The sequence below is a fragment of the Pelecanus crispus genome, chromosome 6 (genome assembly GCF_030463565.1).
Source record: "Pelecanus crispus isolate bPelCri1 chromosome 6, bPelCri1.pri, whole genome shotgun sequence".
Classification (NCBI taxonomy): domain Eukaryota; kingdom Metazoa; phylum Chordata; class Aves; order Pelecaniformes; family Pelecanidae; genus Pelecanus; species Pelecanus crispus.
Genome location: NC_134648.1, coordinates 470,123 through 490,377, shown reverse-complemented (window position 1 = coordinate 490,377; position 20,255 = coordinate 470,123). Strand labels below are relative to the sequence as shown.

Sequence of the window (20,255 nt, the reverse complement as noted above, 5' to 3'; positions counted from 1 at the left end):
GGGCTGCGGAAGGTTAATTAGCTCCTAATTGAGCCCAATTTATACCAACAGGCGGGGAAAGCAGCAGAGCGGGAAGCTCGGCCCTCGTTCAGAAGCGGACCCCAGCAAGAACGGGACCCCAGCAAGAACGGGACCCCAGCAAGAACCAGACCCCACCAAGCCCTGCAGCGGGCTGGGGCGGCCGGGGGCTTGCAGGGCTGCCCCAGCCAGGAGGAGGAGGAGGAGGCCGGGATGAAGGGGATCTCTGCACGAGGCTCTCCCAGCGGGTGCGGAAGATGCACATTTGGGGAAATTAAGCTGTTATTTCCCCCATTTTTTGCACCCCTCCAGCAAAGGGAGTGGGAGGCCATGGGTCGGGGCACGCTGTCTGCAGAGCCCTCAGGCAGGGGAACACAGTTCAGCCTCCTCCCACCCTGCCAGCCGCCCCGCGGGGGTCTGGGAGGTTTGGGAATGCCGGTGGGATGTCCTGAAAAATTTGCGACTGGCCCGTGCCAACCAAGGAGAGCGGCTGTGGCACAAAGTACAGAATTACAAGAGCAAACACGCTCGCACACAACGAGTCCCAGCCGAATCGGGGCACGCCGAACGTGGCTTCACGCAGGGTTCTTATACCCATCAATCCTTCAGGTACAAGACAAGGAAATGGGCTCAAGCTGTGCCAGGAGAGGTTTAGGTTGGATATTAGGAGAAATTTCTTCACGGAAAGGGTGGTCAAGCATTGGAAGAGGCTGCCCAGAGAGGTGGGGGAGTCCCCATCCCTGGAGGGGTTCAACAAACGGGCAGAGGTGGCACTTGGGGACATGGTTTAGTGGGCATGGGGGTGTTGGGTTGATGGTTGGGCTGATGATCTTAGAGATCCTTTCCAACCTTAATGATTCCCGGTTTTACTTTCATTATAAATGATCCAGCCACCAAGGCAGGAAACATGAAATTCTTCCTCTCCCCTTAATTGGTTTAGTGGTGGACATGGTAGTGTGAGGTTAATGGTTGGACTGGATGATCTTCAAGGTCTTTTCCAACCTAAACGATTCAAGGATTCTATGACTTGACTAACCACTGGCACCCACGCTACCGATTACTAATCCGAGTCAAACTTTGCAAAGCCGCTCCACTCTTGCAGCACTCTCGCTGCTGGTCTATCGATCCCGCTGCCCCTGGAGTCACTCCCGCTGGAGCTACTGATCTGCGACGCCGGACGACGCTGCGAGGGTTTCAAAGACGCGGCAGAGCGGCTGGGATGCGGGCATTGCCTTGGTTGTCCCAGGGTATCCTTTATCATTCACGGACAGCTTGAAGCTTCTGAGAAGCAAAGTCCATCTTTCCAAGGCCAGGCTGTCATTTGATTTGTTTTATTTAAGCATGAGCAATCCCAGAGTTGCCAGTAAAATTTTATTATCTCCTTATATTGCAGTGTATAACGTGAATTAAGACATATTAACAAAGTTAATGCGCTGTCACGCTATAAAGACAGGTTGGTGTAATAGTTGGGGAAGGCAATTTTCGTACGGGGAACGGTGCCCTCGGGGACCACAGGGAGCCAGTGCGGGACTTTCCACGGGCCCCAAATGATGTCCCTGGTGAAAGTGGCACCTCCCGGCCTCACCCCATATTTGTGGGGGACGGGCTCGGAGCCAGGCTTGGGTCCCTCCTCAAGAGTGGGGTTTGTTCCTGGCTGCTTGGACCCTACAAAAGCTGCCTTATTGGTGACAGAGCCGGAGGGGACGAGCTCGCAGCCAGCCGCAGCCTGCCCGGGTGCTGCCCAAATCCGCTCTCTGCCCCCACCAGCGGGATTTCGGGGATTTCACAGGCAGGAACAAGCCCAAGCCCTTCGCATGACATCCTGCCTCCCTGTGCCGAGCACCCCATTCCAGCAATGTGCTTGGCCCTGCCTTGATGAGGGTTCCAGGAAGAACCCTCCTCCAAAAAATCGGGGGAGTGGCGATCCACACCGTGCAAAAATCCTGGGCTGCTTCTGCCAAAAGCCCTTCTCCTCAATGGAGCTAGAAATTTCAGGGGACGAGAAGGTGTACCCCATCAGCCTCGACCGCTTGCACACACCAAAAATCCAAACTGCCGGCAGCGGGGAGCTGGGGTTTGGGGCTGCAAGCAGGGAGGGAAGGGGGGTTCCCAGCGCCGTGTGGCAGGGACCTTATTTAGGGTTTCTTCACCAAGCACCCCAAAACACTCGCAGTTGACCCCAGACAGCAACCCCGGGAGGGGACAAAGAAGGGGACAAAGAAAGGGACAAGGAAAGAAGGGGGCAAAGAAAAAGAGGGCAAAGAAGGGGGTAAAGAAGGGGACAAGGAGAGAAGGGGGTAATGAAGGGGGAAAGAATGGGGTAAAGCAAGAAGGAAGAAACAAGGCGGGCAAAGAAGGGAGCAAAGAAAAAGAAGGCAAAGAAGGGGACAAGGAAAGCAGGGAACAAAGAAAGAAGAGGGGAAAGAAGGGGTGTCGTGGTTTAACCCCAGCCGGCAGCGGAGCCCCACACAGCCGCTCACTCACTCCCCCCCGGTGGGATGGGGCAGAGAATCATAAGAGCAAAAGTGAGAAAACTCGTGGGCTGAGATCAAGACAGTTTAAGAGGTAAAGCAAAAGCCGCACGCGCAAGCAAAGCAGATCAAGGAATTCATTCCCTGCTTCCCATGGGCAGGCAGGTGCTCAGCCATCCCTGGGAAAGCAGGGCTCCAGCACGCGTAACGGTGACTTGGGCAGCCAAACGCCATCACTCCGCACGTCCCCCCCTTCCTTCTTCTTCCCCCAGCTCTACGTGCCGAGCACGACGCCGTACGGTGTGGGACATCCCTTGGTCAGTGGGGGTCAGCTGTCCCGGCCGTGTCCCCTCCCAGTTCCTTGGGCCCCCCAGCCTGCTCGCTGCTGGGGTGGGTGAGGAGCAGAAACAGCCTTGGCTCTGTGTGAGCGCTGCTCAGCAAGAACGAAACATCCCTGGGTTACCAACACTGTTTCCAGCACAAATCCAAGCCATAGCCCCATATGAGCTACTAAGAAGAAAATCAACTCTATCCCAGCCAAACCCAGCACATCCTCCACCCCTTATTCCATACCTTACGTCACGCTCAGGTCCCACACTATCCAATACATCCTCGTTAACCACCACCCCCCTTCCCATCCTTTGATATAATACACGGACATCATCCCCCTAGGCTATGGACCACCCCTGTAAAGTGTCTGTAAAATGTCCACAGATACCCGCAAAATGTCCACTGAGTTCATTTAGTCCCTGGCTTCGGGCTCCATCAGTTACGGCGGTCACGCAGGACAGGAGGGGTGGTGTGCGGCACGGAGTTACTGGGCACCAAAGCCAGCTCGGGTCGGGTCACTGCTGCGCTTGCACTGCTGCTTGTAAGGCTTCTCCTCCGTGGGTTCAGGTGGTTCCTGCTATAGTAATTCCTACAACATGCAATTCAAATCATGGGTTACAACAGTTTAAAGGTGTTTCCATTACAATCTCCACCCCTGGCACCTTGGGACCAGACCATGGGGTTTAACATTGCAATGAACTCCTCCCCTTGCCCCTGCTCCAGCTTGGACTTATCCATAAACTGCAGTCCCTTAGGGGTGTACCTGCTCCGAGTGGAGAGTTATCCATGAGCCACCATCTCTCCAGGGCTATACCTGCTGTGGCATAGACTTATCCAACACCACAGTCACTTTGAGGTGCGCCTGCTCCAGCGTGGCCTCCTCCACGGGCCACGGCGCCTTCAGAGATAGACCCGCTCCAGCGTGGCCTCCTCCACGGGCCACGGCGCCTTCAGAGATAGACCCGCTCCAGCGTGGCCTCCTCCACGGGCCACGGCGCCTTCAGAGATAGACCCGCTCCAGCGTGGCCTCCTCCAGGGGCCACGGCGCCTTCAGAGATAGACCCGCTCCAGCGTGGCCTCCTCCACGGGCCACGGCGCCTTCAGAGATAGACCCGCTCCAGCGTGGCCTCCTCCACGGGCCACGACGCCTTCAGAGATAGACCTGCTCCAGCGTGGCAGCGTGGCCTTCTCCACGGGCCACGACGCCTTCAGAGATAGACCTGCTCCAGCATGGCCTCCTCCATGGGCCACGACGCCTTCAGAGAGAGACCCACTCCAGCGTGGCCTTCTCCAGCGTTGCCTTCTCCATGGGCCACGATGCCTTCAGAGATAGACCCGCTCCAGCGTGGCCTTCTCCATGGGCCACGACGCCTTCAGAGACAGACCTGCTCCAGCGTGGCCTTCTCCATGGGCCACGACACCTTCAGAGATAGACCCGCTCCAGCGTGGCAGCGTGGCCTTCTCCACGGGCCACGATGCCTTCAGAGATAGACCTGCTCCAGCGTGGCCTTCTCCATGGGCCACGACGCCTTCAGAGATCGACCCGCTCCAGCGTGGCCTTCTCCATGGGCCACGACGCCTTCAGAGATCGACCTGCTCCAGCGTGGCCTTCTCCATGGGCCACGACACCTTCAGAGATAGACCCGCTCCAGCGTGGCCTTCTCCATGGGCCACGACACCTTCAGAGATCGACCTGCTCCAGCGTGGCCTTCTCCATGGGCCACGATGCCTTCAGAGATAGACCCGCTCCAGCGTGGCAGCATGGCCTTCTCCACAGGCCACGACACCTTCAGAGATAGACCTGCTCCAGCGTGGTCTTCTCCATGGGCCACGACACCTTCAGAGATAGACCCACTCCAGCGTGGCCTTCTCCAGCGTGGCCTTCTCCATGGGCCACGATGCCTTCAGAGATAGACCTGCTCCAGCGTGGCCTTCTCCATGGGCCACGACACCTTCAGAGATAGACCCGCTCCAGCGTGGCAGCGTGGCCTTCTCCACGGGCCACGATGCCTTCAGAGATAGACCTGCTCCAGCGTGGCCTTCTCCATGGGCCATGACGCCTTCAGAGATAGACCTGCTCCAGCGTGGCCTTCTCCATGGGCCACGATGCCTTCAGAGAGAGACCCACTCCAGCGTGGCCTTCTCCAGCGTGGCCTCCTCCAGCGTGGCCTCCTCCATGGGCCACGACGCCTTCAGAGATAGACCCGCTCCAGCGTGGCCTTCTCCATGGGCCACGACGCCTTCAGAGACAGACCTGCTCCAGCGTGGCCTTACCCACAGCCAGTCCCTTCAGGAGTAAACCTGCTCCAGCGTGGCCTTACCCATGGCTGCAGTCCCTCCAGGGGCGTCCCTGCTCTGCTGTGGGCTCATCCACGGCCATAACGCTTTGAGGTGCTCCAGCCTGACCTCATGCAGAGCCGCAGATGCTTCGAGGTGTACCTTCCCCAGCGTGGACTTACCCTTGGGCCACAACCTCTTCAGAGCTGCACCTGCTGTGGCACAGACATAACCACGGCCACAGACGCTTTGAGACGTATTTCCTCTGGCGTGGGCTTATCCGCGGCCGCAGACGCCTGCCCCGTGGCCTTGTCCTTCGGCTCGAGCTCGCGCTGGGAGCTCCAGCCTGTCCAAGCAGAGCAGCGCAGAGCCCGCCGCGACGCCCTGGCCGCCTGCCAGCCCAGGCGCATCGCCACCGCCGTTATCACAACGCTCCCAAGGCACGGCAGCGCCGGATGATGAGCGGGACGGCAAGACGGCAAAGCGGCGAAAGGGAGAAGCCGCTGCCGCCGCCGCCGCCGCCGCCGAGCGCGCCAGGCTCAAAGACAGAGCGAGGCGAGCGAGCCCGGCGGCCGGCGCAGGAGCGGGCCCATTAATGGCTAAACAGCGGTAACGGCCATAAACGCGAGCGAGCGTTTTCCGGAAACCTGTCGCCACCTTGAACCCTTCGGGCCCCACGCTGGGCGCCAAGACGGGCTGCCGCTGCCGAAGCCGGCGAGCAGCTCAGCCCCACCCCGCGGGAAGGGGGAGAGAGTCGGAAGTGTGAAGGTGAGAAAACTTGCGGGTTGAGATAAAGGCGCTTTAATAAGTAAAGCAAAAGCCGTGCTTGCAGCCGGAGCAACGCAAAGGATTCGTTGCCGTGCTTCCCGCGGGCGGGCGGGTGTTCGGCCATCCCCGGGAAGCCGGGCTCCATCTTGCGTAATGGCGACTGGGGAGGGCGAATATCGTGGCTCTGGCCGTCCCCGCCGCCGCCGCCTTCTCCCCCCAGCCCTGCACGCGGAGGACGATGCCCTGAGCGTGGGGCATGGCCGGGGTCCGCCACCCCGGCTCCTCGTGCCCCCGGCCCGCTCGCCGGCGGGGCCAGCAGCCGCGGCGGCCTTGCGGGCCCGAATGGCGCCCGCCTCGCCCCGCACCCCTCCCCAGCGCGAACCCCGCGGCCTGCCAGCCCCAACCGGCCCAAGGCCAGGCCGGGGCCCTCCTCTCCCCCCCGCCAAGGGGTGCCCGGAGGGGCCGGCCCCGCCCCGTCCCATCCGCGGTCTCGAGTAAACGAAACCACGGCCGGACGCCCGCCTCCTCCCCGCCCGCCGCAGCGCCGAAGCCGCCCGGGATGGAGCGGTCGCTAACGCGGGGAGACCGGTTGCCACCCTACGAGCCGCTGCCGGAGGGGTTGGACATGGAGGGGCTGCCGCGGAGCACGGTGGTGGCGGTGGAGCCGGGGCCGCCGCCGCCGCCCCCCCGCGACCACCTGGCCTGGTCCCTCTGCACGACGCTGTACGCCAACGTCTGCTGCCTGGGCTTCATGGCGCTCGTCTTCTCCGTCAAGGTCGGGGGGTCCCGCCCGGGGACGCACGGGGGGCGGAGGGAGGGCGGGGGGAGCCCGGCCCTCGGCTGGGTGGAGGGGTCGGGGCGGCCCCGGGGGGCTCCTCGGAGCCCCCAGCGCCAGGGAGACCCGTGGACCCCCCAGAGCCCCGTGGACCCCCAGAGCCCCATGGACCCCCAGAGCCCCCATGGACCCCCCAGAGCCCCAACCCCAGAGAGCTCCATGGACCCCCAGAGCCCCCATGGACCCCCAGAGCCCCAACCCCAGAGAGCCCCATGGACCCCCCAGAGCCCCCATGGACCCCCAGAGCCCCATGGACCCCCCAGAGCCCCAACCCCAGGGTGCCCAATGGACCCCCCAGAGTCCCCATGGACCCCCCAGAGCCCCATGGACCCCCAGAGCCCCCATGGACCCCCAGAGCCCCAACCCCAGAGAGACCCATGGACCCCCCAGAGTCCCCATGGACCCCCAGAGCCCCAACCCCAGAGAGACCCATGGACCCCCCACAGTCCCCATGGACCCCCAGAGCCCCAACCCCGGGGATACCCATGGAGCCCCTGGAGCACCAACCCCGGGGTGCCCAATGGACCCCCCAGAGCCCCCATGGACCCCCAGAGCCCCAACCCCGGGGTGCCCCCATGGACCCCCCAGAGCCCCCATGGACCCCCAGAGCCCCAACCCCGGGGTGCCCCCATGGACCCCCCAGAGCCCCCATGGACCCTCCGGAGCCCCAACCCCGGGGTGCCCAATGGACCCCCCAGAGCCCCCATGGACCCCCAGAGCCCCTGTGGACCCCCAGAGCCCCAACCCCGGGGTGCCCGAAGCTCCCCACAGAGCCCCCATGGACCCCCAGAGCCCCTGTGGACCCCCAGAGCCCCAACCCCGGGGTGCCCAATGGACCCCCCAGAGCCCCCATGGACCCCCAGAGCCCCAACCCCGGGGTGCTCAAGGCACCCCACAGAGCCCCCAAGCCAGGAGCCCCATGGACCCCCCAGAGCCCCCAGCCCCAGGTAGCTCCATGGACCTCACAGAGCCTCAAACCCGCGGATGCCCAATGGAACCCCCAAAGCCCCCACCCCATGGACCCCTGCCCCCCCCAGAGCCCCGGTGCTGGCTGGAAGCTCTGGAGAAGGCTGGGGTTGGGGGCAGTGGGGGCACTGGCACCCCAGCATACCCCTGGTGCTACGGGGGAGGGGGCTCAGCCCAGCGCAGCAGCTCGGGCTTGCACGGCCCCCCCAGCGCCTCTCCCACCCGGCTGCAGCCCGGGTCCCCCCGGGGCGTCCCCCTCCGCTGGCTCCCTCCAACCCCACTGACTCTTCCCCTCTGCCTCCCCCCAGTCCAGGGACCGCAAAGTCCTCGGCGACTACAGCGGGGCGCTCAGCTACGGCTCCACCGCCAAGTACCTGAACATCACCGCCCTGGTGCTAAACATCCTCCTCGTCATCCTCATCATCGTCCTGATCGCTACCGGCACCATCGCCCTGATGAACGTCTTCCACCATGAGCCAGAATACAACTCCTTCGGCCCCACTTAGCCCTTCCCTGGCTCCACGGGCAGAGCATCCCGTGCTGCGTCTGCTCGGAGTCCCGTCGCCCCTCGGAGCGGGGCGGGATGTCCTCCCTGCAGCCCCCCGAAGCCCGCTGGGCTCCTGTCCCGCTTTCCTCACCGCTCAAAGCCCCTGCAGAGCCCCCTCTGATGGCCGCCCTCGTTGGCCTTGCTGGAAGTGCCTGGAGACCTCTCCTCTGGCAGGAGCCGAGCACCCAAAAACTGGCCGTAGCATAGGGCAACCGTGCTTCTCCGCTTGCCGCTTCACTCTGGTTTTGTAGCCCCACGTGCCTCTAAGAATAGTCCTAAGGAGAAGTTTGGAGAAAACCTGGTTCAAATAAAGGTTTCTTTTTGCTTTTACCCCCGGCTCAGTTTCATTTTGGCAGGGAGTGGTTTGGGGGTGTCCCCCCGCCCTGGCTTGGCCGGATGAGAAACGGCGTCCACCCTTGGGACGCGCCTGGAGAGGGAAGTTGTCCCTTGGCACGGAGCGGTGCAGGGATGATGCTCAAGGATGCGCCCGGCTCCGTGAGCGCGGGTACTCGTGGGGAAGAGGCCTGTGTTCGGGACGCGGAGCGCTTGTGAGGCTCACCCCGAGGGTGCGGGCAGCACCTCATCTTTGCTGGGGTGTCACCAGGAGCATCCCCATCCTCACCGGGAGCATCCCCATCCTCACCGACCCTCGGGGGGGGAGCAGCAAGCGGAGCCGAGAGCAAGCTTGATTTTGGGTGATTTTGGCGGGGGGGACGGGACAGGGCTGTGCAAGATGAGCTGGAACACGGCTCTGTGCAGCCACGTGCGGGGCAGCGGAAGCTGGGAGAGACTTCCAGCGGGAAGGGGAAGCTGTGGGTGGTGTGGCTCCATCCCAAAGCGCCGTGCTGTGGGAGAGCGCCGTCCAACTCGGCCCCGAGAGATGGGGCGGCGCTGGGGCCGCCGCTGGTGGGGACGCCAGCCAGGCAGGGCTGCTTTTGGGGTGAAGCGAGGGGGGCTTCTCCTCCCCTCCAACGCTTTTTCAGCATCGAGCCTTCACGCCAGCCGTCCCCGCGGCCTGGATGTAACGGCTGGCTGGGAAGCGGGCAGCGATCCTCGCGCCTCCGCGGCTGCCGGCACGTGGCATTCGGCTGCCCGGCTTCGGCGATGCCCAGGCAAGACCCCACGAAAAATCCTGGCTGAAGCCCACTTGACAGAGCTTCAAGTACGCGGTTGGCTTGGCTCCCCCTTTCCCCGGCTTGCTGGAAGCCTTTGCGCTCCTCGCCCTTGGCAGGCTCAGGTCCTCGGGGCTGGGACCCTACGAGGATAGGGAAAAAAGCCCTTTTTTTTTTTTTTTCCTCCTCTTCCCAAGAACATCAGACCTCTGCCAAGAAGCTGTGCTTATGAGTAAGATGTCAGAAATCCCACCGGCAAAACACAACGGTATTTATTGCAGGATCCTTGGCACCAGCTTCCTCGTGAATCATTTGCTCCTCCGCTTCTTCCTGTAAGAGCAAACAAGCGCAGGCTCCCAGTTGCAAAGAGGGCTGCTCGCTGCCCGCCCAGCTCGCGGGCCGCCGCCGTGCCTGCCAGCACCACGCCAGCCCAGCCAAATCCGGCACAGGTGGGACAGCCAGCACAGGGGCACTCCGAAAGCGGGGAGAGCAAAGCCCTTTTTCCGGGGTAAATCCACCCGATTCGGGAGCTGCCGCCCGGCAGTGTGTAAGAGCGGGGCAGCAGTGCTCCGAGGATGCAAACAGCCTGTTCGTGCTCTTACAGGAATTGCTTCAGGCTGTTGGCAAGCAGCCACCGAGCCCTCGAACTCCCGGCCACGCTGCAGAAGCGAGTGCCGAGCGAGCGGTGGGACCCGTGCCGGCCCTCGGCGAGCCGCGTAACCTGGCGAGCCGCTCCCAAACCAGCTGAACAAGAAGCCTCCCGCAAACCTGATGGTTCCGCATTCGCCTTGCAGAGCCTTCCCTCCGGGCATGCAAAAGCTACCACCCGCCACCCCGGCATTTCGCTTTCCTGCACCCTCCCTCCGGCGCGTGCCCCAAAAGCCATCACCCACCGCATCCCCTGAACTCTGCCCGTCCCTGCTCACGAGCCATCCCCGGGCATTAAAGCACCTCGCCAAGGGCCGGGGGTATGCGCGGGAGCGGGGCCGGGCAGAGGCACCTGGCCAGCAGCAGCGATGTGTGTTGAACTTTGTCTCCGGCGTCTCGTTTGCTCAAGTGCAAGGGCAAACAAACCAGAAAGCTGGAAACGCAGGTAGGGAGGTGGGAACTCCGGTGGGTGGCTGGTGCCGAGCTCGGGGCGGTGAGACACCAGCTGTAATCCCGCCTGTGCCAGGGGGTTGCGGGAAATGGCGTCCCTAAACCGATGCTCGGAAACGATGGACGAGGAACGAACCAGCTGCGCTCGGTCCTTGCAGCTGCCGGTTGCCCCTGGCCGGCGTCCCCACGCTGCGGGTCCCTTCGCCTCCGCACGAGCTGGAGAAGCAGGTGGTGCCCCATGGAGGGGCCCTGGCACCCCAAAACGGGGAACCTGCGGCTGGGCTCCTGCAAGCAGCTTTTTTGGCAGCGCCGTCCGTCGGGCATTGGGGCTGGGGTGCAAACGCTCCCCTGAAGTCCCCACCAAGCCCTCGCCCTCCTCCACCCATCCTCTTGCCCATCCCCGCCGGCCTTCCCGCTTCCCGCAGTGATTCCTTAATTATCACCACGACCTAACAAACCTCCTTAACCTCAATGAGCAGCCCTGTGCCACCAGGGAAGTAGCTGAGGAAAAACAAAACCCCAAAACTTTAATTTTCTGTGGCTTTGGGACAAGTGACATCAGGGGCTGGCACTTTCAGATCCGCGCCCGAATTACCGGGATGGCCAGAAAACCCAGGCGGCAGTGAGGACAGGTGACAAACACCTTTGCCCTCCTCCTGGCACCAACCCTCCACTCTTCCTGAGCCGGGAAAAATCCATTTCTCACAAATATATCGGGGCTGGATTTCCCTTTCTCAGCCTCTCACTTGGCTGCGGGAGCCGGCCACCGAGCAGGACAGTTGCTGATGTTCCCAAAACCCACGCAGTTCGTAGCTCTGTGCCTTGGTGGTTTTTTTGATTCAAATAGTTTTTCCCTCCCTGCTGCTTTCTTGAAGCTTTCTTCTTTTTTTTTTTTTCCCCCACACCTCAACCTTTTTCGGGCAGCCACAAGCCCTCATCGCGGCTGCAAGACCCCATCATGGATGGCAAAACCAAAGGGAGGACAAAAAAAACCCTCGAAACCCAACATGCAAACTCAGCGGGCTGGGTGACCCCCGCCGCTGCTGCTGGCTGTAGCCTCCACGGATGGTGAGCTAGCCCTGGGCAGCGGTTTGCAGCTGGGGAGGGGATTTGGGGGGGGGGGGCTGGTGGCTGCCCCCCCACCGGTGGCACATCCCTGCTGTCTTCCCGTGCCCGGTGTCCCCGCGGTGACTAACCCCAGCGGCGCAGCTCTGCCCAGGGCAGAAATCACTTACCAGCCCGAGAGGGCAAAAAGCAACGAGCAACAGGCGAGGCGCCCGCCCCATGGCATCGCCCACCCCATGGCATCGCCCGCCCCATGGGCATCCCCCTCCGCCTGCCCCCCAGACCCCGCTTGGGGCTGCGGCTCTCGCCCCGCCTGGCCCTAAGCCCCCAGCCCGCCCGGGGAGCCCACCCCAGCCCGCAGCCCGGCCCCCAGCGAGCCGCTGCGCCCGCGCCGGTGCCCTGCGTGCTGCTGGGCAGGGTGGCCCCACCCCGGCAAACCCTTGCTCTCGCCTATAACTAGCCCAGGCGCCCGTGCCCCTGCTCCACACCCGCACCGGGCGGCCATGGAGCATTTCCCCCAGGCCGTCAGCATCAACATGCAGCCCTACGACAGGAACGGGGTAGGACCCCCCGCCACCGCCTTCGGCCCCACCATCACCTCTTTTGTTCAGCCGGAGCCCGTCCCCAGCTCCCAGGACTTTGTGCTCTGGTCCTTCTTCAACGCCATGTTCTGCAACCCCTTCTGCCTGGGCTTCATCGCGCTCGTCTTCTCCATTAAGGTGAGGCGTGAAGTCGGCCCCATCCTGACACTCCCCTGTCCGGCTCGGGGGTCCCGCCTGCCGCCTGCCGCCATGCCAGGGCTCCTTCATCCCGCCTCCTCCTGTCCCATCTTGTCCCACCCCACCTCACCCTGTCCCATCTTGTCCCACCCTGCCCCAGCTTGCCCCAAACCGCCCCCGTTTCCCATCCTTCCCCCCACGAGACACCCTCCGCTCCCTCCTGCCACGTGCAGCCCCACCACGCCGCCCCGCGCCGCCCGTCCTCCCGCGCTGCGTCGGGGAAGGGGGACGCGGGCAGCACGGCGGGTCCGGCTCTGCTCCCGCAGACTCGAGCGAGCCCCAAACCCTCTCCCGCAGGGAGATAAGGTGGGCAGCCAGCTCCCAGCTCCTCCCGCGGCGCTCCCAAAGCCGCCACGAGGCTTGGCCCCTACCTGAGATAAGGGACGGCTGCTCCCTGCGTGCTTTTCCTTTATTACCTTGAAAGCAAATAATCTTTAACGGGCACCCTGATAACCGCGGACAGGCGCGTGTCAGCATCTGCCGGCACCGCGGGAAGTGCCGTGTGGGCGCTCCCGACCGGACCCCCCTCTTCTGCCCAGCTCTCCCCCTCCTGCGCTGCCGCCCCGGCCCCCCGAGAGCGCCGCGCAGCGCGCTGCCAGACGTAATGGCTTTTAGTAAGCCATTAAGAAAGCGCTTTCAGGCTGCCGCGAGCTCCGCTGCTGCCGCGGCGGGCTGGGTTTCTTGGGGTTGTGGCAGAGCCCGGTGGATCCCGGCGCCAGGCTTCGGCGAGGCCAGCTGCTCAATGGCAAGGGAGACCGGGATGAACCCTCAGCCCATCGCCATCACCGCCATCGCCTCCGGCTTGTGCACTTTCATTACCCGTCTCCCTCTCCCGATCCGCAGGCCAGAGATAGGATAATCGCCCACGACCAGGCAGCTGCTGGCAGCTACGGGAGGACGGCAAAGCACCTGAACATCGCCGCGCTCTGCCTGGGCATCGTGGTTACCATCATCTGCATCGTGTTGCTGGCTCTGTACTACAACAGCTTGTTGGCGAGCAGAAACGTCTAACCCCGTCCCAGCGAGGAGCAGCGGCGCTGGGGCCTCGTTTTTCCTTCCCCTCCACCCCGCTCACCCGAAACCCACCCGCCTCACTCGTGGGGGAGCCGTGCGGCTCCTGCGGCACCCTCCTCCCCGCGCCCACTGGACAAGGGGGTGTCCTCAGGCACCGTCCTGGCACAGCCTGACCGAGACAACCCTCTTCGGCACGAACCCGTGGGGTGAGCTCACAGTCAATAAAGCTCCTTCCCTGCCTGTTGGAAATGTCACGCTTTTGGGTTTTGGGAGGCGTTACCCCCCCCCAGGCATCCCCACCGTGGGGGACCAGGGCTACCCCGTAACTCAGACGAGCGGGGAGGCAGGGCTGACGGAGGAAGAGCAGCAGCGGCTCGGAAAGGGGGTTGCCATGTCGGTGCTGTTGATTAAATGCAAACACACACACCCTCCCCAGGTTTCTGGGGTGTTTAGAGACAGCCTGCACCCCTCCCAAACCAGTTTCTGTGCTTCTTCCTGCCTGCATCATCTACCATGCGGGCAGACGCGGCCACCGCAGGGACAGGGACCGCCGGGCTCGGCAGCTGCTGCTGGGAAGCCCAGGGCTCAGCGGGGGAGCTGGGGGGGGTCCCACCTTTCCTCATTTCAACACCCTGAAACCGTCCTCCAAGCCCACACCTGCCCCTGCCCCACCTCGGCGCTGCCACACCACCCTTCGCTGCCAAGGGAGCGGCTCTCCAAGGCGGAAATTTGGCTTTTGAGTCCCCAAAGTCCCCTTGAGTCCCCTCTCAGTCCCCAAAGCCCCCTCAGAGTCCCCAAAGTCCCCTTAAGCCCCCTCTGAGTCCCCAAAGTCCCCCAGTCCCCTCTCAGTCCCCAAAGTCCCCTCTCAGCCCCCAAAGTCCCCTGAGCCTCCTCTCAGTCCCCAAAGTTCCCTCGGGTCCCCTCTTTGTCCCCAAAGCCCCTTTACAGCCCCCTCTGAGTCTCCAAAGTCCCCTTGGGTCCTCTCTCAGTCCGCAAAGCCCCCTTACAGCCCCCTCTGAGTCCCCAAAGTCCCCTCAGGTCCCCTCTCTGTCCCCAAAGCCCCCTCTCCATCCCCAAAGCCCCCTCAAGCCCCCTCTGAGTCCCCAAAGTCCCCCAGTCCCCTCTCAGTCCCCAAAGTCCCCTCTCAGCCCCCAAAGTCCCCTGAGCCTCCTCTCAGTCCCCAAAGTTCCCTCGGGTCCCCTCTCTGTCCCCAAAGCCCCCTTACAGCCCCCTCTGAGTCCCCAAAGTCCCCTTGGGTCCCCTCTCAGTCTGCAAAGCCCCCTTACAGCCCCCTCTGAGTCCCCAAAGTCCCCTCAGGTCCCCTCTCAGTCCCCAAAGCCCCCTTACAGCCCCCTCTGAGTCCCCAAAGTCCCCTCGGGTCCCCTCTCTGTCCCCAAAGCCCCCTCTGAGTCCCCAAAGCCCCCTCAAGCCCCCTCTGAGTCCCCAAAGTCCCCTCAGGTCCCCTCTCAGTCCCCAAAGCCCCCTCAAGCCCCCTCTGAGTCCCCAAAGCCCCCTCGGGTCCCCTCTCTGTCCCCAAAGCCCCCTCAAGCCCCCTCTGAGTCCCCAAAGCCCCCTCGGGTCCCCTCTCTGTCCCCAAAGCCCCCTCAAGCCCCCTCTGAGTCCCCAAAGCCCCCTCGGGTCCCCTCTCTGTCCCCAAAGCCCCCTCAAGCCCCCTCTGAGTCCCCAAAGCCCCCTCGGGTCCCCTCTCTGTCCCCAAAGCCCCCTCTGAGTCCCCAAAGCCCCCTTACAGCCCCCTCTGAGTCCCCAAAGTCCCCTCAGGTCCCCTCTCTGTCCCCAAAGCCCCCTCTCCGTCCCCAAAGCCCCCTCAAGCCCCCTCTGAGTCCCCAAAGCCCCCTCAAGCCCCCCCTCAGCCCCAAAGCCCCCCCCCCGCCCCCCCCGCTGCCGCCCGGGGGGGGGCACAGGGACAGGGGTGGCCGTGCCCTGCGTGCCGATGCCGCCCCCCGAGGAGGGGGCCGAGCCCCAGGCCGGTCCCGGGGGGGGTGGGGGGGGGTCGGGGGGGTCCCGTCCGCTCCGCCCGCGCTGGGAGGGCCGGGGGCGGTGCCGGCCCGCTCCCCCGCTCCGGGGGGGGCTCGGTTTCGCTTCCCCGGCGCTGCCCGCCCTCGGCTGCCGGCGCCGGCCGGCCATGAAGCCGCGGCAGGCGGAGGTGGCCCTGGCCATGCAGCCCCCCGGGGGGCGGGCAGCCCCCGCCGCCGGCCCCGAGGAGCGGCCCCGGGACTACGTGCTCTGGTCCCTCTTCAACGTGCTGCTGGGCCACGGGCTCGCCTACCTGGGCTGCCTCTGCTTCCCCGCGCTCCTCTTCTCCATCAAGGTGAGGGGGGGGCGGGACAGGGACCCCCACCCACCGCGTCCCCGTCCCCCTTCTCCCGGGACCCCCCGAGCCAGCCCAGCGCGGTGCCTAGAGCCATCCCGGCCCGGGACCCCCGGCACGTCCCGACCCGGGACCCCCGCGCCTGAGCCCCCCCCCCCTCCCCCGACGCCACCCCTGTGCTGAGAAACCCCCCTCGATCGTGTCCCCCCGACCCGGAGCCCCCTCACCCGCTCCCCCCCGACCCAGCCCTCTCCGACACCGCCCCCCCCCATCAGCCCACCCCAGTGCCCCCCCCCCCCCATCCCGGGACCCCCAGATGCGGTCTCCCATCCCAGACCCCCCTGATGCCACCCTGCCCCGCGACCCCCAGATGCGGTCTCCCATCCCAGACCCCCCTGATGCCACCCTGCCCCGCGACCCCCAGATGCGGTCTCCCATCCCAGACCCCCCTGATGCCACCCTGCCCCGGGACCCCCAGATGCGGTCTCCCATCCCAGACCCCCCTGATGCCACCCTGCCCCGGGACCCCCCAGATCCGGTCTCCCATCCCAGACCCCCCTGATGCCACCCTGCCCCGGGACCCCCAGATGCGGTGTGTCCCCCCGCCCCCAGCCCCGATCCAGTCCCCCGCCGAGCCTGCCCACTCCGAGCAGCGGGGCTGCGGGTGGGGGGAGCGGGCAGTGCCCCATGGCTTCACCCCCGTCCTGGGGTGATGCATCCCGGAGCTCCCGCCACCCCCGGGCCCCCAAATGGGTCCCCCCTGCTGACCCCCCACCCCCGTTTTCCCCCCACAGGCCCGCGACTGCAAGGTGCTGGGGGACCTGGAGGGCGCCCGGCGGCACGCTGCCCGTGCCAAGGCGTGGAACATCACCTGCACCCTGCTCATGGTCCTCACCGTGGTGATCGTCATCATCATGGTCATCGTCGTCGCCCTTCAGCGCACCACCACCTGACGGCCGCGCGGCCGCCGACCTGCTTGCTGCCACCCTCTGGGGTGCTTCTCCAACCCCCCTCCCCCCAAAAGGTCCCCGTGTCCCCACTTTGGGTGCATGGCACAGGGGGAAGGGGGCAACGCCGCGTCCCCTCGCTGCCTGCAGCCCTGGGTGTCCCGGCACGGTCACCGCGTGGCAGGAGATGGGTGGGCCAGGGCTGACACCCCCTTTCTTCTTCGCTCGCGCGCCTCGGCAGGGAGCTGCTGGGCTTCCCGCGTTCGGCCGAGCTGTGACACGTGTATAGGTCGCTGCTGCCGCAAATAAAGCTCGTCCTGCCAAACCCCCTCGCCTGTCGCCTTACTCACAGCGGGGAAGGAGCGGGGGGTCCTCGCGCATCTCCGGGACGGGCTCCTCCTCCCGCTGCCAGCTCCACGCCACTCTGCCTCCATCCCCGCCGCAGTGCAGAGCGCTTCCAGCCCAGATCACAGATAAGTTTCTTCCTAAAAGTTTAGGCACGGCAGAAGGAGGAAAGAAAAAAAAAAATCTCCGTGTTTTTCTGGCCATACATACCCCATCCCGCCGCACAGCCCCATCTCCTCCCACTTCCAGGGATCCCCACAGAAGCAGCTCTTCCACACCTGGGTATTAAGTTCCCATTTAACTCATTCGGCGGCCCAAACGCGCTGCAAAGGAGGGGTCTTCCCGGCCAAGACCACCCGGAGGGATGGGGCTGAAGGTGTTGGTGCAAGCTGGCGCGGCGAGAGATCCTGGCACCGAGGGCCTGGCTGGTGTCGGCCCCCCGGGGTGACGGTCACTCGGTTTCAAAGCCATCCCATGGCTCCATCCCCACGGTCCTCCCCGAGCGCTCAGCCTCTCCCTCCGTCACGCTGGAGCCGTCTGTGCTCCTCATCGTGGGAGGAAGGCTGGATATAAAAAGCCCGTAGGCTCGCAAACCCCAGTTTGTTTCTCCTAGCTCCCAGCCAAGCACGCCTGACAACCACAGCCCGGGGAGGGCTGTAATTTCTTGGGTTTATATATAGAGGAGCCGAGGCCGTGCCGCAGACAGGGACTATATAAAAGGGGCCGCCCTGCCCCGCTCCCCCAGCCAGGCTGGTGGAGCAGGAGAGGCGCGGGGTGCCCCTCTCCGTGGCCATGGACACCTCCTACCCGCGGGAGGACTACCTGCCCGCGCCGTCCCACAAGCGGGAGCCGGCTCCCACCGCCAGCGCCTCCCCGCTGCCCCGCGACCACCTCATCTGGTCCATCTTCAACACCATCTACATGAACTTCTGCTGCCTCGGCTTCGTGGCGCTCGCTTTCTCCGTCAAGGTACGGGCGCCCAGCGGGGATGGGAGACCCAACATTTGGGGGTCATCCGGGGAGCCCTCCCCGTGCTGGTGCCAAGGGATGGACTTGCCAAGGGGACGCGGAGCATCTGAAATAACTACCTGGGAGGGCTGGGGTGGGAGGCGAGAGCCCAGCACCCGCGAGAGGCTGGTTGCAGGTGGCACCATCGCTTGGTAAAGCTCCCATGCTTCTCCTGCCACCGATTAACAAGGGTTAGGTTATTAACAAGCTAAGAGACTCCTCAGCTAACCACAGCCGGGGACGGACTGCTCCTTCCTAGAAGGTGCTGGGGGGCCATCACGTCCCTGGCCCCTCCGGCAGGAGCAGCTCCAGCTGGACTGGACCAGGAGAGGTGGAGAGATGGGGGAAAGCGAGGGCTGGAGCCAGCAAGGCTCCAAAAGAAGCAGGAGAGAAGCAGAAGGGAAAAACCCAGCGGCAAAGACAGCGGAGCCGGGGGGAAGCAGGGGCGCGTGGAGCTGGTGGGGCAGCCTGGGATGGATGGATGGGTGGGTGGGTGGGTGGATGGCCACCCTCTGGGGTGGCAGGGAGCTGGCTGGCAGTGTGGCACTGCCCGGAGGGCTGAATTGCGGGCTGCGAGGGTGCCGAAGCCACGTAGCCGGGCTGGGAGGAGGCACGGGGAGGGAGCTGCGGGCAGCCCGGGTGCTGCTGCCGCCCCATCTCTCGGCTGTTGCAGGCGCGGGACCGGAAAGTGGCTGGGGACGTGGAAGCCGCTCGGCGCTTCAGCTCCAAGGCCAGGTGCTACAACACCCTGGCCACGGCGGGGAGCGTGGTGCTGCCGCTGCTGCTCGCCACCTTGGTCATCATGGGCGTCATCCACCTCTCCAAGCTCGCCCAGGACTCCGTCAGCTTCTTCACCTACCAGTTCAGCGGGAGTGACGATGAGGACAAGTGACCCGTGGGCGAAGGGCTCGTAGAAACTCCCTCGCGTTGCTGGTGGCCCCCCCTGCCCCCCCCAAAAAAGACCACTGGTCCAGCATAACCCAGCCACCACCCGTCTCTGCCACCCAGGGCCACATCTGCAAGCTTTCTCGCCGACCAGGCAGCGCGTGGCCGGGGGGAGGCAGCCCCGCAAGCTTCTCCCCGACGACGGCTGCATCCTCCTCACCCTCCCCTGCCTGCTCCAGCTCCCCCCGTGCCCGACCCCGGCTCCCGGCCACGCTTCTTGGGGGCAGCCGGATTATTTTTGTTTACCCTGGTTTTTTTTAACTCCCTTTATCCTGTGTGGAGCGCAGCATCCCTCCAGCCTCAGTCGTTACTATTTAAATCATTAAACCATTTCACACATTGCAAATCTTCTGCATGCGTGTGCGTAGTGCAGGGCTGGGCGGGGTGTGTGCTAAATACGGCTTTTTCATTCTACTTGGGGTTTTCCCAGCCAGGAGAAGTAGTCACCTCCACGACCCTCAGAGCCACCCAACCCAAAACAGCCACAGGCCACCGGGCCCCACCTGTGACTGAGGAAGGGAAAGAAGCAGAGACGTTTCTTGGGCCCGCGGGGACATGCTGAAGCAGATGAGATGTCGTCCCCTCCACGACTTGCAAGCTCACTGCGGCAGAGCCCCCAGCAGGTCCCCGGGCGAGAACAGAGGGGATGAGCGCAGGATGCAGCCCCACTGCTCTGTGCTGTCCCCCCCTGTTGCCCTCCCCGGGCCAGAGCCGGCTCATTTTGGCAACTGGACCAAAAGGATCCCTTTCTCGAGGTGGGGAGGGGGGCACGGACACAGGAGGACACCCCGGGATGGACCCCTTTTAGTGCCACCTGGGACCTGGCTTAGAGCTGGGCTTTAGCCCCAGCCCCATCAAAATCCAAGCCCAGGTGCACCCACGGGGCTGTTATCGGGGGCAAGGGGACAGGGGGTGCTTTTGTCCTGCCCTGCTGCTGAGGACTGCTGCTAATTAGGGGTTGGGTGACTTCTGACAAGGCCTGACAGAGAGCCAGCGTAATTATAAGGCGGGGGAGTTGCTTCGCCTCCTTCCCTAAGTGTTCCCACATGCTGCCTGCAGCAGGGAGCAGCCGCAGGGCTTTTTATAAACTGGGTGGGATTCGGCCAAGATCCCTGGGGTTTGTTTAGAAAGGACAGACCCCGGCAGGGCAGGGAGCGCCTTCGACATCCCCTTGCTGTCACCCATGGCTGCTCTAGCACAGGCGTGGGGCTGGGAGACGGGGCAGCAAAACCACCCCCAGGAAGGGGGATGCAGGAGGGGAGGATGCTGCGAGGTGCAGAGCCGGGTGTTGGGCGGGTACCGTGCCCCCCGTTTGCAAGCGTCCCTAGGCACAGCCCTTCCCCTTCTCTCCCTCGGGGCTTTCTGGGACACCAAAAATGCCTTAAGTAAATCCACCGCCGT

The 20,255-nt window shown here is 64.3% G+C and overlaps 4 protein-coding genes across 4 annotated transcripts; all 4 read left to right on the top strand.

Moving 5' to 3' along the window:
- Window positions 1-6,423: 6,423 nt before the first annotated feature.
- On the top strand, window positions 6,424-8,508 carry LOC104036789 (dispanin subfamily A member 2b-like). The gene is made up of 2 exons (XM_075712725.1): window positions 6,424-6,639; window positions 7,974-8,508. The coding sequence occupies exons 1-2, from the start codon at window positions 6,424-6,426 to the stop codon at window positions 8,169-8,171; spliced, it is 414 nt and encodes a 137-aa protein (XP_075568840.1). The 3' UTR covers window positions 8,172-8,508.
- Window positions 8,509-11,990: 3,482 nt separating this feature from the next.
- LOC142593710 (interferon-induced transmembrane protein 1-like) lies at window positions 11,991-13,277 on the top strand. The gene is made up of 2 exons (XM_075712199.1): window positions 11,991-12,206; window positions 13,110-13,277. The coding sequence occupies exons 1-2, from the start codon at window positions 11,991-11,993 to the stop codon at window positions 13,275-13,277; spliced, it is 384 nt and encodes a 127-aa protein (XP_075568314.1).
- Window positions 13,278-15,423: 2,146 nt separating this feature from the next.
- LOC142593856 (interferon-induced transmembrane protein 5-like) lies at window positions 15,424-16,566 on the top strand. Its single transcript, XM_075713359.1, has 2 exons — window positions 15,424-15,609; window positions 16,404-16,566. Exons 1-2 carry the CDS (start codon window positions 15,424-15,426, stop codon window positions 16,560-16,562), a joined length of 345 nt encoding a protein of 114 aa, XP_075569474.1. The 3' UTR covers window positions 16,563-16,566.
- A 1,127-nt stretch (window positions 16,567-17,693) lies between these two features.
- On the top strand, window positions 17,694-18,801 carry LOC142593809 (interferon-induced transmembrane protein 5-like). The gene is made up of 2 exons (XM_075712999.1): window positions 17,694-17,870; window positions 18,583-18,801. Exons 1-2 carry the CDS (start codon window positions 17,694-17,696, stop codon window positions 18,799-18,801), a joined length of 396 nt encoding a protein of 131 aa, XP_075569114.1.
- The last annotated feature ends 1,454 nt before the right edge of the window (window positions 18,802-20,255 follow it).